This window comes from Thalassophryne amazonica, chromosome 20, assembly GCF_902500255.1.
Source record: "Thalassophryne amazonica chromosome 20, fThaAma1.1, whole genome shotgun sequence".
In the NCBI taxonomy this organism is placed as follows: Eukaryota; Metazoa; Chordata; class Actinopteri; order Batrachoidiformes; family Batrachoididae; genus Thalassophryne; species Thalassophryne amazonica.
In genome coordinates this window covers 33,777,828-33,795,424 of record NC_047122.1, presented here as the reverse complement: position 1 = coordinate 33,795,424, position 17,597 = coordinate 33,777,828, and the positions used below count along the sequence as shown (strand labels likewise).

The 17,597-nt window shown below is 40.3% G+C and overlaps 1 protein-coding gene and 1 long non-coding RNA gene across 2 annotated transcripts in view; one reads left to right on the top strand and one right to left on the bottom strand.

Annotated features, from left to right (window-relative positions):
- Window positions 1–12: 12 nt before the first annotated feature.
- Window positions 13–17,597, top strand: part of LOC117501373 (histone-lysine N-methyltransferase EHMT2-like) — a 24,981-nt gene continuing 7,396 nt past the window's right edge. Inside the window, 25 exon segments of the mRNA XM_034160235.1 lie at window positions 13–139; window positions 2,595–2,664; window positions 2,805–2,966; window positions 3,097–3,347; window positions 3,520–3,598; window positions 3,733–3,812; window positions 3,911–4,051; window positions 6,147–6,267; window positions 6,382–6,468; window positions 6,820–6,956; window positions 7,059–7,202; window positions 8,108–8,149; window positions 8,151–8,197; window positions 8,199–8,259; window positions 8,261–8,317; window positions 8,319–8,431; window positions 8,522–8,541; window positions 8,544–8,609; window positions 8,612–8,753; window positions 9,245–9,327; window positions 9,891–9,997; window positions 10,248–10,370; window positions 10,516–10,617; window positions 14,756–14,860; window positions 17,130–17,284. Of these exon segments, the coding sequence (XP_034016126.1) occupies window positions 107–139; window positions 2,595–2,664; window positions 2,805–2,966; window positions 3,097–3,347; window positions 3,520–3,598; window positions 3,733–3,812; window positions 3,911–4,051; window positions 6,147–6,267; window positions 6,382–6,468; window positions 6,820–6,956; window positions 7,059–7,202; window positions 8,108–8,149; window positions 8,151–8,197; window positions 8,199–8,259; window positions 8,261–8,317; window positions 8,319–8,431; window positions 8,522–8,541; window positions 8,544–8,609; window positions 8,612–8,753; window positions 9,245–9,327; window positions 9,891–9,997; window positions 10,248–10,370; window positions 10,516–10,617; window positions 14,756–14,860; window positions 17,130–17,284 (2,528 nt within the window). The 5' untranslated portion in view covers window positions 13–106.
- LOC117501380 overlaps window positions 15,941–17,597 on the bottom strand; it is a 16,406-nt gene continuing 14,749 nt past the window's right edge. The window contains exon 3 of the long non-coding RNA XR_004558026.1: window positions 15,941–16,183. This is a non-coding gene — a long non-coding RNA (uncharacterized LOC117501380). The remainder of the gene's footprint in view (window positions 16,184–17,597) is intronic.

Sequence of the window (17,597 nt, the reverse complement as noted above, 5' to 3'; positions counted from 1 at the left end):
ACACGCGCTGACTTCTGATCAGCCTTCGCCGAATCAACAGACAAAGAAGGCGGGGATCGGCTGGCGAAACGGCACGCACGTCGTACGTCAGCACGCTCTGAGAAACATGTCTGCATCTGAGAGCGAGACGACGACAAAGGTAAAACCAGTTGCGTGGTAATGCAGTTCATGTTTAACACTCGAACACGAATTACAGAGTACAGGAAAGGTATCATGCGACAACTGCGGTTCGTCGCGTTGCAATTATTCCAATTTACCATGTCGTTGTAGGAGCTGCTAGCTCGCAGGATATGCTACAGTGCTAACAATGTTAGCTTATGTGAAGTTTTGTGTGAAAGGACTGCAGCAGTCATAATAATGGCGTGTTGTCGATTTTTATGAGTTGTATGACCACGCATTTATTGCCCTACGTCCATTACTGGTTGTTATATAGCGCTTTGTGGCCTATTTTTGTTTTAGGCTGCTGCTTTGGTTGTGTTAAGATATGAATGATTTGATTGCTTGAAGGCGGCGCTGACGTAACAACAGAGAACACCGGCCATTGGCTGAAAAGTTTTATGGTATTTTGAAGTTAAAAAAAATCGAAAGAAAAGTTTGTCGGTTATTAATTTGGGGCCGGCAAAAAAATAAATAAATAAAATAAAAATAAAAAAATCGACTTTTTTCTAAAAAGTCATGCTTTTTTCATTTTTATTTATTTCGCGCTTCTAAATGAGACTATATAAATAATATGATTAGTTACAATCTTTATTGACATGTTAAAACATAAATCATAAAATGAAATGAAAATAAAATGAAATCATACCATTAGGTACTGATTTCATATTTTGATTTACTGATTTATTAAAAAAATTCTTCTTCTTTGTCTTTCAGCTGTTCCCATTATGGGTCACCACAGCAGATCAATCTGGGTCCCTCCTCTGCACATGTCCAAACCATCTCAAAATAATTTTTGATTATTTAAAAAAAAATAATGCCAGCCCTGTTATTAACCCTCTGGGGCAGACGCCGTTGTATATGACGGCTAAGACCAAGCTTTACTAAATTATAAATAACTTTTTAATGATATGAGATAGAAAGTTACTTTTTTTTTTGCGGAAAAGGTAACTCTGCAGACTTTTGAGCCAACCATCGGCCATCTTTGTACTCCTCATAGAAGCTGTGTGAGGACGTGCGTAATGTGAGTGTCCAATCGGAATTGGTTCACCGTCACATGGTTTTCCAAAATCTAATCGTAGGGCAGATATACCTCACGTGAAAAGCCAAAGATCGTTTTCAGGAGTGATATGTTACTAGTTGGCCTGTTTGAATAGCCCCCTGGGTGCTCCAATGAGTACATACTATTAGTACATACTCAGTGTGCCCTGCGCCATTACGCACAGCGATCAGTGAAAGCAGGAGCAGATGGAGAGCCTTTGATGACAATCTCACATGCTTAAACAAAGAGTGTGTAACTATCAGGATTGCTCCACCAGTTTGCATGTGAATGTTACTGGATAACTCTGTTGCTTCTCTGCGTAAAGCACTGTTACCATATCAATGGACAACAAAACGCATAGGCCATTTTGTATATATTGTTCAAAATGTGCATTTGTGTTTAATGTTTGATCCTTTGTGTTGTACAGTCTTTCACACAAGACCTCAAATTACCTTTATAAAGTGTCAAAACAGTTGTTTATTATAGTTTGGTTTGCTGTGTGTTTGAATAAATGTGTGTGGAAAATTATTTTTTGCTTTATTTTTTCTTGCCTATTTTTGATTGTAAACCTTTATTACACTTATAAAACACAACAAAAACATATATATTCTGAAAGCACAGTTTGTTCTGAAAAAAGAGACATAAAACTTGATTGTGGGATGCAGGGAGAGCTGTTAACAGCAATAATAAAACATTTATGCCAGGCGAGTGAACTGTCCAAAAAATGCCCTCGGACCCCAGAGGGTTAATATGGATTTGTGAGACATAACAAATCTGTGAATTAGGGTCACCAGCCCTGTTCCTGGAGTTCAAATTGTCCAGCATGTTTTCCATGTGTGCCTTTCCAAGCTCTTGATTGAGGAAGAGCTGGAAAACATGCAGGGGATGCACTGCGTGCACTGCATTACTTTCACAATTTTTGTTTTTATTTTACAGTTTCTAGCTCTACCCAACCATAGGCTTTTTTGTTGTTGTTGTTTTTTTTTTTGTTTTTTTTTCCAAAATTGTCCTGACAAAACAAGTTAATCTCACATAAATATAAAACCAGTCAGTCCTCATATTCGATAAGCAAGAACAAATAAAAATAGATCATTTATAAATTACTTTAGATGATTGTTTATCAAAATAGTTTGGCAAGTTTCTGTTTTTGAACCAGTGATTTTATCTTTAGTTGTATTGTTTATCAGATTTGCATTAAAATATCTCAAGCATGTCCTGGTTCCAAGAGGTATTAGTGTGGTTGCAGTGGGGTTAAGACCAACATTAATTATATTATGTGATATCAAATAGAGTATCTTTTCATTCCTCATCCAACATAACATAATTTATTAAAACAAAAAGCATATTTTTATATGCTCTCACATTTTGCTGCTATGTGCTTTTTTATGTCTGTTAGGAGTCTGCTAAAGAAGATGTCTTAGAAATACAAGCAGCACAGATACCGGAGCCAGGTCAAGAAAAGAAAGGTATGAAAAATGGATTTCACTCTCACACCATTGACAGAGAGGCCGGATTTGGTAACATATAAAACTTTTTTTTACTGTGATATTCACTTAGGGTTACTACTTATTTTAAAAGTCTACTGAGAGCTCTTCCCCATTCCCAGATAACGGCTCCTGCACAGCTGGAGATGAGAAGACTGAATCCATGGGAGGTATTTCATCGTTGTTGTCATCACAACTACAGTTTGGGAAGGATAATTCCAAAGCGTTAGAGGAAGATGAAAAACAGTCCTCTGTTTCCTCTCCACCAAACAAATATGCTGCAGGTGAAGCTTGTATCTTTATCTCAGTTTTCACTAGTGTTGCTGACAGGTGTGTCTGGATGTGGAGGAACTTTATTGATCCTGAAAGGTGAATAATACAAGTGGTAATTGCTTCTGCTTTTTTCCTTTGTAGGACATGCAGCAAAGTCACTTCCATCACTTTCCTCTTCACTGTCCTCGTCTCCTTCTACTTCTTCAGCATTTTCCCCTGGCCGAGCAAAGATGAGTGTTTCTGGACCTAGCAGCAGTAAACCTGTCTTGCCACCTGCGCCTCTCTCTTCCTCATCCTCTTCTGCCACACCTTCCTCATCTCCATCTGTGTCTCCATCCCCACACAAGATACATCGAGCACGCAAGACTATGAACAGGCCACCCCTAACACAGGTGAGCTTCAATACGTCCTCAGCAATGTAAAATAAATTATCTAGCCATGTCTTGTGGTATTTGACATTATCTGTGTCAGGCTGACTAAATAAGCAACACATTTACCAACTACAGCACCATTTGAATTCTGTGATCAAATCTTCATTACTAATTGATTAATTTGGTTGCACAGATGGCCAATGTTGAGAGCCCAGTTGGACCTGTGATTATTTCAGGGTCCTCTTCCTGCCTTTCCACTGACACTGAAACAGGTTAGTTATTGTAATAACTCAATGTTTATGTGAAATCATCAAGGTTGCACTGTATTTATGTATGAATAGATGTTGAAGTTAAACCTCTCTTGGTCACACGTTTCATTGTTAAAAGGATGACATTTTCCCAACAGCTGCAAAAAGGAGAAGACTGGATTTGTCTGATAACACCCATGAGAAGTCTGAGAACATTCCCAACAGTGCTCAAACTGTGGTAAACAGAAATCACTATCTTTACTGGTACATAGTTACTTCACAAAAAAAAAAAAAACAATATGGCTGCTTATTTTCTTGATTTCTCTTAAAAATCAGGAAGAAGCTTTGTTCCATAAAAGAGTGGAGTCTGTTACAAAGTCCTTACCAATGAAAAGTAGCAGCTGTGTGAGGAAATCTGAGGAGGGAGCAGAAGAGACAATTCAGCTTGACATTCAGTCAAGCCAAGACTCAAATAAGGTCTGTCCATTGAATGTGATCACTTACTCAGTGGTGAACAACATTATTCTGTATCGCAAGATTGAGCGGTTCTCTCTTGGGGTGGGACTGGGGTTACTTGAACAATCAGCAAAATATCAAAATGGACCTCCTGTCTGTTTGGGATTTCCATTCCAGTTTACAAAGGAACAATTTGGTTGCCAGATTTAATAATCTCTAAATATTCGAGGGGGGGGGGGGGGGTGTTCAGGCTAATGTGTCTAGTATGTAATCTGCTCACTAAGATGACAGTGTGAGAGCTCTGCTATAGCGCTTATATATGTGTTTGACTTTTACAGAAGAAAAATGTAATTCTTATTATTGCAATTACTTAATTTTTAATTGTTAATTTTATAGTCTGATGATGGTGAAAGAGAAGCAAGGCTGCATGCTAAAGATAGAGAGGAGTATCAAATTATGCAAGTGATTCTGTCATGAAGTGGGTGGGTGAGGGTGCACCAGCCGTATTCGGATTGCTTCGTTTGATCTTGGGAGGTGGGGTAATGTACTTATTACCAGAGTTTCTCTGTGATTTTTAGTCCTATCCGAATGCCTTGTCATGTTCATGGACTGCACACTCCCATGATAGTAAAGATCCCAAAGACTTAACCTTCTGTAAAACGATCTGTAGAATTACCTCAGGTTATACTAATCCCATGCAGATACATGGGTCAAATATTCTGTCTTTTCCTATGGAAGAGGATTTTTCCTGTGCTGTATCTCAAGTATAAAGGTGTTTAAAGGAAGGCAGCTTGTAAGAACAGAGATTTGAGATTCACACTTCACACTTATGCCTGGTTCACATGGCAGGATTTTAAAATTATCTGCACATGAAGATAAAAAAATCATAGATCTAACAGGTTTGGTCGTACAGTGTGTGGTGTTGAGCCACACGGTAAAGACAACACCACCACACAGATTTCACACACGAACATTCCCAGGTCAGACAGGAAATCTTGTGAAATCTCTCAAGATTAAACATGACTTCAGAGTAAACAGACGGAGATAGTTTGTGGACTATTTAAAACGGAGGGGGGAAAAACAATACAAAAAGAAAAGGCGTTCTTTAAAGGAGTGGAGACAGCGCGACCACCGGACTTTCTGGTAAGTCAGAACAGCTGTTTTGATTTTATTTTCCGCTCCGTGCGTCCATCACCTTGCTTTCTGATTTGCACATTCAGCAGGCTGTGTGCTCATTTGTGGTCGGAGGACACCACGCACGCTGCGATATCGGGCCAAGACAATCCAACATGTTGAATATCACCGATTTGTGGTCGGCACGCGCCTGACTTCCTTCCAAGCAGATCAGAGCACTCTTAACACACCATACACGGCAGGAATATCTGATAAGATTATCTTTAGCGTCATCACGATTGTCGGGGCGTCCTTAAGATTGTTGGAAGGGGAAGATCTGGTCCAATATTGGCCTAATTATCTTGCCGTGTGAACCAGGCTTTAGGCTGTATTTACGTTGAATTTTTGTATCAGTGTGTGTTCTCTCTCACACACACACACTCCCCTTCCTGTACGGGTACCAAAGTGAGGTCCAGGAATCGCCCATTGGGAGGGAGGACCACCCTTTCTGCTATACTTAGAAATAAACTGGTACTGCATTTAAACTCTAGATGTCTCTCTCAGTCAAGTTGTCACCTTGGATTTTGAAGAATCACTTTGAGATGAGCATTATTACAGCCTCTGGAAGCCTTTTCATTAAAAAACTTGTGATGGTCGGCCTAATTGTCCTTATTTTCCAAAATGGTCCTCACTAAACAGATCCTCTACCCGTGATGATCTTCACAAAGAAAGAAGTACAAACTCACACACACATGCAGGATGTTAATTCTTTGCAATGACAATCCCATCATCATGTACATATGTTTGAGAAACAGTCTTTTGTCCAGAAGAGATAGATGTTCTCATTCCTGCTAGAACGCTGTTGCATATACAGCTACTGTAAATGCGTAATGCAAATGTTTGATTACAGAATTAAATTGTGGGCCTGTAGTGTTAGTGCTAAATCACAATTTGGCATGGATGTAGCATGTTTATGCTGACTGAGAGCATTTCTGCTTTACAGAGTTCACAGTCTGACACACAGAGTGGTGTCCAGATTAGAAATGAAAGTGATGATTCTTCATGGCTGCAATCAGATCAAGACAAAGACGGAAACACCACTGATGTGGTGGAGATACGGGGAGGTGAGCAACATCAATTTGTGCTGATACCATCTGCAATTAATTGCTTAATTTCCAGTTTTGTTTTTTCCTCATGGCCTTTGTTTATAATGTTCACTTTATATAAATTTTCTCCAGGAGTAAATCCTACTGAATACACAGAGGTTCCATTAGGTGCACTGGACATCGCTGCTGCTGACAGTCTGACGCTTTCTCCTAATCATGGTGGGTTTATTGGTTACAGCGTGTGACTATAATGTGGATTGGCTGAAAAGTTGTAATCTTATATGTTCTTCATTAATGCCAATCATGCAAAAAGCCACACTGTCCAAGAAAGATGTTCTGAGAGAATAAAAGTTCTGACTAAAAGACGATCTGTGAGAAAACTTCTGTTTCTGAATGACTTTAGTAACTGGCTGTGTGTAATCCACAGCAGTCCCTCTGCATTTATCTGGATATGTCAGCATTCACAGCTGGTGATCCTTTTACACAGTATTGTTGATCACGTTGATTTAAAAGGATGACTGTCTTATAATGATTCATTAGTTTTATGAACAATTAACTATTCCTGTGCAGACGACAGCGACGCAGGAGATACAGAGCGGATGGAGGAGCTTCCTCTGTGCAGCTGTAGGATGGAGGCCCCACGTGTTGACAACACCAATCACATTGTCAGCAGACAGTGCATGGCCACTGAGAGCATCAATGGAGAGGTTTTTTTTTTTATTGGTTTAATTTTGTGTTTGCAGGTGTACCACAAAGGTGACATAAAACTTCACCTCCTCTTTTGTTCCTCTCTTGTTCTGCTTTTTCAGCTGAGGGCTTGCACCAGTCGGACTATTAAAGGGGAAACAATGCGGCCATCAAGTCGCGTGGCCCTCATGGTTCTTTGCGATGCCCATCGCTCACACATGGTTAAACACCACTGCTGCCCCGGTTGTGGATACTTTTGTCTCACGGTAAGGGAGTAGCAGTTTCTTGGCTTAGTTTTCCATGATTTTACTATGACATACATTTCTAAATAATAACACTGGTCAAAAAAAATTCTTGCATGGACTTTGAGAACTGATTTAGGGTAATTTTGGGGTGCTGAATCACAATCTGAGCTCAGATTTCCTCTATCACATCACTTTTTTTTTTTTTTTGCAATCTGCATGTTCTGTATTGATAGATTACGCAAAAGATGCTCATTCATGGATGAGTTTGATGCCAATAATTATCATGCACAAACGCAGCTCCAAAAGCATAGTTTTTAAACCAGCTCCACAAAATGTGAACAAGACGTAATATTGTTGATGGCACCAAACAGGTGTGCGAGACTGCAGCTTTTGCTTCAATGCTTGATATGAAAAATACGTATATGACAAATATCTCATAAACATGATGTGATTGGCAAAAACTAACACCAGATTCAGACTCAGCATCCCCAAATTACCCAGAATTCATTGGAAAACTCCATGCAAGGAAAATCTTGGTGACCAGTGTAGTACATTTTATTTTTAGGTGTCTTTCACAACTCTCAAGGTCACCTTACAACAGATAAACATAAACCTATTAAAATGAACAAATTACTACAATAATTAGTCCAGATAGATACAATTCAAATGACTAAAACAGTTTAAAATACATCACATATATGATGTAAAATAGTAGTGAGTGGGGAATGGTCTCATACAAGGTAATCTGATGAATAAGTTTTGAGCTGCGATTTGAAGGTGGGCAGAGATGTTACTGTATGGAGGCCTTGTGGGAGTGTATTCCAGAGCCGGGGAGCAGAACAGCTAAAAGATCTAAGTCCCGTGCCAGTAACATAGTTTGTTTCTTGCGCTCCGTGCCATATCTGATCATCATCTTCTCCTTAAAGGGAACCTTTCTGGAGTGCTGCCCAGACCAGCGCATTGCTCACCCGTTTCCACCGTGGCTGTGTGACAGTGCTGGCCGGCGGGCGCAACCGCGGGAAACGGGGAGATGCTTTTTTGCCCACACTGTGGTGAGGATGCCTCAGAGGCTCAAGAGGGTCACCATCCCCTCCTTCAGCTCAGCTATGCCCTCCTCAGCCACAGTTGTAACCATGTTCAGCTTCCTCTACTACCACCCCATCTCTCCCACCACCCACCCCCACGGCACCGTCCTTCACAGCCTCCACAGGTGGAATGAAGGATGGGAAAATGCCTGAAAGACCCGTCAGGTAAAACTAGATTAAATAGGGAAAGATAGTGGTGGTTTGACTTGAGCCAAGGAAAGAAGTTAATCCACATTTACCTCTTGCTTTAATCAGTGCGCGTATGCGTAGCCATGGCTAGCAGCGCAGGAAGTGGAACAGCAGCAGCCACCGCAGATTGTAGTCTCAGCAGCCCCTGAGACATTAATACCCCAGCAGAGGAGGGCGTGGACAGTGTGGGACCTTCCCTTTGCATGCCAAATGGAAAACCCATCAGCCCCAGTGCACTTCCACCTGGGCCCAGCAGGACTGCACTTCAGAAAGCCATTCTTTCACAGGACACTGAGAGGTTTGACTCTGAGTTAAGGTTTTACTCACCCCCAGTTCCATTCATCTATTTATACAGTGACAAAATCAGAACTAATGTCCCTCCAAGGTGCTTTACACAAGCAAGGTTTACCCACCCCACGAGCAAGCACAATGGTGGCAGTAGTCAGGAAAAGCTCCCTCAGGCATTCTTTGATTAGGAAGAAACCGCAAGTAGACAAATCTCAGTGGGGGTGACCATCAGCTTTGGGCAAACTAAGAAAACAACAGAATTGTCAGAACATGCAGTGATATAAATGTTACAGGTAAACAATCATGTAGAGACAATGTTCACAGTGACAGATGGCCTGAATGGACAGCCAGAAGCAAGGTTGAGGTTATAGTAACTGAGAAAAAAAAATGTCCTTTTTGTTTTGATTTAGCTCTTCACTGCTATGTTGTATGGTATCAGTAGAAAAGAGAACTGCAGGGTTTTTCAGTTAACACTGGTTACTGGTGTTTGTACTTAACCAGGAGGAAGAAACTAAGGTTCCACCCCCGTCAGCTCTACCCTGCTGCCAAGCAAGGCGAGGTGCTGAGAGTCCTGCTTATGCTGAGTGAGTGTTTTTAGTGTGGGCGCTGCTACAAACACTGCACGCTGATTTAAATAAATAAAAAATTTAAGGGCAAGCTTCTTTAATTGCATGTCTGCAACTCCAAATCAGAAACAGTTGGGATGAGATGGAAAATGCAAAACAACAACAAAAAACAACACCCCCATACTGTTCGACACTTTAAGACATGTTTGCAAGAAAATTGGGAACAAATAACACATAAAACACTCCACTTTTTGTCCTCAGTGTCAAAACATCTTTTAAGTAGTGTGAGAAGACATGGCAGCATTACAAAGTGTAAATGCTTTAGTGTCCCTTTTTTTATTTTGGAGTGTGTTGTAGGTCTTAAATGCAGTAATGGTTGCATATTAACAAATAAAATGAAGTTGACCAGAAAAACACAACATGGATATCTTGAGATGATACTGTCTATAATGAAATAAATAGAAGAATCACTTTTTTTTCTAAATCTTCATACCATCTCAACATTTCTGGTTTGGGGTTGTAGATCCAAGGTCCATTGCTTTAAATTGTGCACTAACGTGGTGTGTGTCTGTGATTCCTAGTGGAAGGTATCGATCCAACATACCAGCCTGATTCTCAGAACAGACGCTCTGCATTACATGCTGCAGCACAAAGAGGTCTGTTGGAAGTCTGTTACATACTAGTACAGGTGAGAATTTTAGTGTAGTGTTGTTAATTTTTTTTTTTTTACCCTTCTACCTTTGAGTTGGCTCAGTTTATTTATTTGTTAAAGCCTATTGAATAAGCATAAAGGAAGAAAGTCGAGTGAAAGAATGCTATAGGAATATTTGAAAGCAACATTCCTCTTCTGAAATAGTTCCCCACACTTTATATTTTGAAACTTTTTTTGTGGGTTTTGTGCGTGAGATTAAAGATTATTTTTGACTCTGTGCTGACAGGCTGGTGCTGAAGTTGATGCCAAAGACAAAGCTATGAGGACCCCTTTGTTGGAAGCAATCGTCAACAATCATGTGGAGGTGGCTCGTTACCTGGTCCAGAGTGGTGCATGTGTTTACCATGTTGTGAGTGTCTGTTCGTTTCTGAAAGTAACATAAATGTAAACTTACGGTTTTGTGGTTGTTACACATTCCAGTGTCTGAAGATATTTTTAAAGACTTAAACTTTTTAAATCTGCCTGTCTGAACAGCCTAAAATGATTTTTTTCAGGAGGAGGATGACTACACTGGCCTCCACCATGCAGCCAAGTTGGGCAACCTGGAAATTGTCAACATGCTACTGGAGACGGGGCAGGTTGAAGTAAATGCACAAGTAAATGAAGCGGTAGCTTGTTCCCTTTATAGGACCATATATATTCATGCCCATTGTTGTTGTTCATTTCAGTTTATTTCATATATACAGTGTCAAGTTACAACAGAGCTGTCCTAAGGTGGTGGTGTTGTGGGTTTTTTAAAAATATAATTAAGTTTTATTAGTTTTTTGATAGGCACAGTACATAATAAACAGTCGCATGAAGTAAATAACAGAAAACCAAAAAGGACACAGAATACAAATTTTTTTTGTCAGTATTAACTAAACAGAAAACCTTCTTGCATAAGTCCAACACTTATTCCATAATGAAGTCCCATCATCCACTTCTCCTTTCAGTCTGTTGAGCATACACTCATATGCTGCTGTTTCCACAATTGTGTCTAGCCATTCTTCCACATCCAGAGCCCTGGTTGTTTTCCAGTGTCTCAAGATGATCCTTAAAGCTGTAATTATACCAGTCATAATAACTGAAAAAGTAGACTTTGACCATTTTAACACTCAAGACTTATCCCTTAACAAGAAAAAAAAAACAAGATGTGGAATCAAAGGAATTCTAGTGCCATACCATCCATTTAGAATGTCCATCACTCAGAATAGTCCAATTTGAGTGCATTCCGAAATACAATGAAGAAAAGTTCCGTTGTTATGTGGCATTTTCCAGCATAAATGATCAGGCATCAGTTTCATTCTGTGTTACCTTACTGGTGTATGATAATACCTATGAAGTGTTTTATATTGAGTGAATTTGCCACATTCTGCTGAATTGTCAACCATATCTCTTGTTCAATTTCCTCCCCAAAATCTTCTCCCAGAACCTTTTCATGTTAATACAGTCAGTGCTCCTGAAACTACTGGTAGTTTTCTAAACCTGTGAGGCTGTGTGACACTCCTGTGGCAGACTCGGATACCCAAGACTGCTATTACTAGCAATTTTATAGCTGAAGATCACACAATTCCTTATCTGTAAATATCTCCAAAACTTGTTTTGGATATGTACAATTTGTTTAAATTTATCTTGGTCTTTTCTGCTCCCACAAAAAAAAAAAAACTTCACTATGTATACCTTTGTGTTTTTTAATAAAATTATGTTTGATATTTTGATGGGTAGCATTATAGCTACATAGTTGAAATGGGGAGAAACTACCATTTTTATGATGTTAATTTTACCCCATAAAGTAAGTTTGATCATTTGTCATTTAAATGTGTTTTTATCTTTTCTAACAGGGGGCTAAAATTTAATTGAAATATCTCTTCAAAATCTTGGCTTAATTTGATTCCACAATACTTCATTCCTACTGAAGTCCTTTTGAAAATAACCTCTCAACTATATTTCAAGAACAATTTTTTGAAATTGGCATGGCCTCTGATTTATTCAAGTTAATTGTATGACCTGATAGCTTTGAAAAAAAAATATATTGTTTATTAAGTGCAGCAGAGAGGACACCAGATCAGTTACAGCCTTCAAGATATCATTCGCATAAAGCAGTAATTTGTGCTCCTTAGTATCCCCTTCAATCCCTTGAACATGTGGGGTATATGTAATGGCAATAGCTAGTACTTCCAAAAAAATATAAAAAGTAAAGGACTAAGTGTACAGCCCCGATGCTTTCCTCTAGTAAGACCAAAAAACTGTGAAATTATGGCATTCTTTATGTAACTTCCTCACCCATTTAATAAAGCCTGGCCCAAAACCAAATTATATCAAGGTAAAAACCAAAAATTCCAATTCCACCTTATCAAAGGCCTTTTCAGCATCTAGAGAAATAACAAAGGAACCTTCTTTGTTTGATTTAACCACATCAAATGCAGCAACATTGTTAAATGATTAGATGATTACCTGTTGTATTCTTAATGCTAAGACTTTTGTCAATATTTTGTAATCCAAATTGAGCAAGCTTATCAATCTAACATTTGAGGGGTCAGTTGTGTCCTTATCTGCTTTGGATTGACATTATCCAGGTCTCATTAAAAGTGTGAGGCATCTCCCCTTTCATGAATATTTCTTGGTACACTTTACACATTATTGGGGCTATAATAGCCATGTATTCTTTGTAGTATTCAACTGGGAAACCATCATTAGCAGGTGAATTATCATTATTCATTAATGAGACTGCTTTCTTTACCTCCATCTCAGTTACTGGGGACTCCTCCATCTGTTTAGCTCGGCTTCCTCCATCTCTGACTAACCTCTCAGAAGTGTCCTCCGGTTGGGTTATTTGCCATTTGGCTTCATCTAGTCTTCGTGTAGCTTTCAGTGCAATTTAAGACCCATAATCTCATACCCATTATTGATGTTTGTTAGTTTTTTGTTTTTTTAAATGGTTGAAATAATACCATTGTATTTAACTCCACATTGCTCAAAATGTGCAAGTGCAGCCTTAACAGAAGGTGTGTGATCATTCAAACAAAATGCATTATATCTGCCTTACTGAAGCTGGTTCACACTGATTACAAGTGTCAGTGTACAACCCCTGGCAAAAATTATGGAATCACCGGCCTCAGAGGTTGTTCATTCAGTTGTTTAATTTTGTAGAAAAAAAGCAGATCACAGACATGACACAAAACTAAAGTCATTTCAGATGGCAACTTTCTGGCTTTAAGAAACAGTATAAGAAATCAGGAAAAAAAAATTGTGGCAGTCAGTAACGGTTACGTTTTTAGACCAAGCAGAGGGAAAAAAATATGGAATCATGAAAAACAAAAGAACGCTCCCAACACATCACAGTATTTTGCTGCACCACCTCTGGCTTTTATAACAGCTTGCAGTCTCTGAGGCATGGACTTAATGAGTGACAAACAGTACTCTTCATCAATCTGGCTCCAACTTTCTCTGATTGCTGTTGCCAGATCAGCTTTGCAGGTTAGAGCCTTGTCATGGACCATTTTCTTCAACTTCCACCAAAGATTTTCAATTGGATTAAGATCCGGACTATTTGCAGGCCCTATTGACCCTATGTGTCTTTTTGCAAGGAATGTTTTCACAGTTTTTGCTCTATGGCAAGGTGCATTATCATCTTGAAAAATGATTTCATCATCCCCAAACATCCTTTCAATTGATGGGATAAGAAAAGTGTCCAAAATATCAACGTAAACTTGTGCATTTATTGATGATGCAATGACAGCCATCTCCCCAGTGCTTTTATCTGACATGCAGCCCCATATCATCAATGACTGTGGAAATTTACATGTTCTCTGCAGGCAGTCATCTTTATAAATCTCATTGGAACGGCACCAAACAAAAGTTCCAGCATCATCACCTTGCCCAATGCAGATTCATCACTGAATATGACTTTCATCCAGTCATCCACAGTCCACGATTGCTTTTTCTTAGCCCATTGTAACCTTGTTTTTTCTGTTTAGGTGTTAATGATGGCTTTCGTTTAGCTTTTCTGTATGTAAATCCCATTTCCTTTAGGCGGTTTCTTACAGTTCGGTCACAGACGTTGACTCCAGTTTTCTCCCATTCGTTCCTCATTTATTTTGTTGTGCATTTTCGATTTTTGAGACATATTGCTTTAACTTTTCTGTCTTGACGCTTGATGTCTTCCTTGGTCTACCAGTATGTTTGCCTTTAACAACCTTCCCATGTTGTTTGTATTTGGTCCATAGTTTAGACACAGCTGAACAACCAACCTCTTTTGCAACATTGCGTGATGATTTACCCTCTTTTAAGAGTTTGATAATCCTCTCCTTTGTTTCAATTGACATCTCTCGTGTTGGAGCCATGATTCATGTCAGTCCACTTGGTGCAACAGCTCTCCAAGGTGTGATCACTCCTTTTTAGATACAGACTAATGAGCAGATCTGATTTGATGCAGGTGTTAGTTTTGGGGATGAAAATTTACAGGGTGATTCCATAATTTATTCCTCAGAATTGAGTGAGTCCATATTTTTTTCCCTCTGCTTAGTCTAAAAAACTAACCGTTACTGACTGCCACAATTTTTTTTCTTGATTTCTTATACTGTTTCTTAAAGCCAGAAAGTTGCCATTTGAAATGACTTTAGTTTTGTGTCATGTCTGTGATCTGCTTTTTTTCTACAAAATTAAACAACTGAATGAACATCCTCCGAGGCCGGTGATTCCATAATTATTGCCAGGGGTTGTAGTAATGATTGTCTATGGATTGTCCATGCCCAGGACAGTGGTGGCTGGACACCGATCATCTGGGCTGCAGAGCACAAACACGTTGAGGTGATCAAAGCACTGCTAAACAGAGGAGCTGATGTCACCATCACTGACAAGGTAAGTTAGATTTCATGCAGTTCCTTGGAATCCAACTTAAATCAAAATATGACTCAATGCTAATGTAATCCAACATAGAAAATTGCACCAAAGGGATGCCAATGGGGGATGAGCTTTTCACTCCAGTTTAAGGGCTGATTACAAACTACTAAATTCTTGTTGCACAGCTGTAATCAATGTTTTACGCTTTCAGTGCCAGCTGGTTACTGCTGGGTTACCAAAGCAGTATGTTTTCATGCCCAAGAAGTGAACCACTAACCCCATCCTAGCTCTGCTAGTACTCATTAAACACAAGCTTGAATATCAACAGGGCTTCTATGTGACTTGTGTTGAACTTCACAAAGTACTTTATTCGGTTGATCAGGCTGCTTTTTGGAACATCCTGAGAATTGCCCAATAAGTTGTTGATTTTCATAGATGGCCTACACACCAGCACCATGAGTGCTGTCTAGAAGTGGACGCTTGGCAGTGAATTTTGACATTTGTTGGGGATGTATTTTAGGCCTGATTACAATTGAACACAATCCAACTACTAGGTGCAGTGGGCAGCCACAGTCTGATGCCCGGGGACCAACTCAAGTTGTAGAGACGCTGCCTTAGTCAGGGGGCAGAGAAAAGGAGCAGACCCTAAATAAGCATTTGTTTGGTTGTGGGAGGAAATTGGAGTACCCGGAGGAAACCCACTCAGATACTGGGAGAACATGCAAACTCTGTACAGAAAGGCTGTGAAGCAATCTCATGGCCTTTTTGCCTTGAGGCATCAGTGCTAACCACTAAGTCATCATGTGAATATGTGACCTTTTGAGTTAATGTGTGCAGTGTTGAGAAATGTTGGTTTCTCAGAATGGAAAATATGGAGTACCACTCCCTTCTGGCTTAGGTTTAAAACTTCTCAATCACCTCTTGTATTGCCGCAGTGATGCTCATGTCACTGCGGCTGCAGCTGGACAACAGGCTGAGCTGGACAGCCGACATGGACGCTGTGTACAAGAAGGGGCAGAGCAGGATGTACTTTCCTAGAAGGCTGGCTTCTTTTAGTAGTGTCAGTCCGAACCTTCTGTACATGGTTTATCAGTCCATTGTGTCCAGTGTCCCTTTTTTATGGTGTTGTGTGTTGGGGGGGCAGTTCTAAGAAAAAAGACATTCTCCGGCTGAAATGGCTCATTAAGAAGGCAGGCTCTGTGGTTGGACTGGGTCTGGACTCTGTGGAGAAGGTGGTGGAGCACAGGATGCTCTCCAAGATCAGGGCGATCCTGTCCAATCAGAACCACCCCACTGAACTCGGTCTTCTCTCACCAGAGAAGCACAGTGAGCAACAGATTCCTCTCAGTGAGGTGCTCCACTGGGAGACTGAAGAACTCGTTTGTCCCTTGCGCTATCAGGCTGTATAATGCAGCCACTTCAGACAGGAGCAGGAGATGTGAGCCGTAAATTCCGTAAATGTCCCATGTAGTCCTTAACGCCTTCTGCTTTTTTACTTGATTATTTATTGTTATTTTATATGCATTTTAATATGTGGGTTTTATCTGTGTGAATGGGAGTAACAGACCACCACATAATATCCTTCTGAATTAATAAACTGTCTGTCTGTCTGTCTCTCTCTCTCTCTCTCTCTCTCCCCCCCTTCCTTCCTTCCTTGAGCTTGGCCTATGAGGTTGAGAGATGTCTGAGGAGCTTGGGGAGCTGTAAGATTGGTGGATAGAGGTGTTTGGTGAAGCTGATATCGTTTCAGGAAAACCAAGCTCCAAGTCTTCAGGGTCCCTGTATTTCCTTTTATACTGTGTGGATGTCAGAATTTGACAATAACCGGCACCCAGTGTATGGAAAGCTTTGGTCTGACGTGTCTTCAGAGGATCCTTGGGTGCTGATGGTATGACTTTGTGTCAAATGAGAAGATACGTACAGAGACTCAGATGAGGCATACTACTTATGTCGTGGCAGACTGTCAGCTACAACTTTTTGGCCATGTGGTGCATTTGTCTGGGCATGATTAGAGCAGCTGAAGAGGTGAGGATGCACCAGTTGTTTGCTTGGGTGGCTGTTAATCAGGACCCTGGGCTCACACTGAGGTGGATGCGGCAGTGTGCAGAAACGGCACATGCTCTCTCATACCAGACCTTCTTGGTTGTCAGTGTAGAGTTGGGGTTCTGTTGATGTGGGTTTGCTTCGCTGTTGACTTGCGCTGCTCATGGCTGAATACACCTTGGTTTTCCTTCTATTTATGATGCTGCTGTTGGAAACGAAATGTTCCGCCCACTTTTCTGTCCAGGAGCTGAACGTGTGCCTCCACTGGGCAGCGTATGCAGGAAGCGTGGACATAGCGGAGCTGGTTTTGAACGCGGGCTGTTCCCTAGCTTCAATGAATATTCATGGAGATACGCCGCTCCACATCGCTGCCAGAGAAGGCTTCTTGGAATGTGTTACGTGAGTCTTACAACCAGCAGCCAGGTTTTCTGTCCTCTGATTGGCCTTGGAGCTGCTGCACTGAATTATTGTAAATGTGCTTATGAAATAAAATGGAGAGATATTTTTTTGGTAAGAGCACTTTCTTATATCCATTTTTTTTTTTTTTTTTTTTTTTTGCACCAGCACGGTCATTATTTCCTCAGCCAGTATCCTTCGTCTGGCTTTCAGCAATTTAGATCGTAAATTGCCTGTGTTGTTGTACTAACATGCAGTGACTAAAACGTGCATTTGGGGTGGCTGTCACATTAATTTCTCTGTTGCTTCCTTCTCC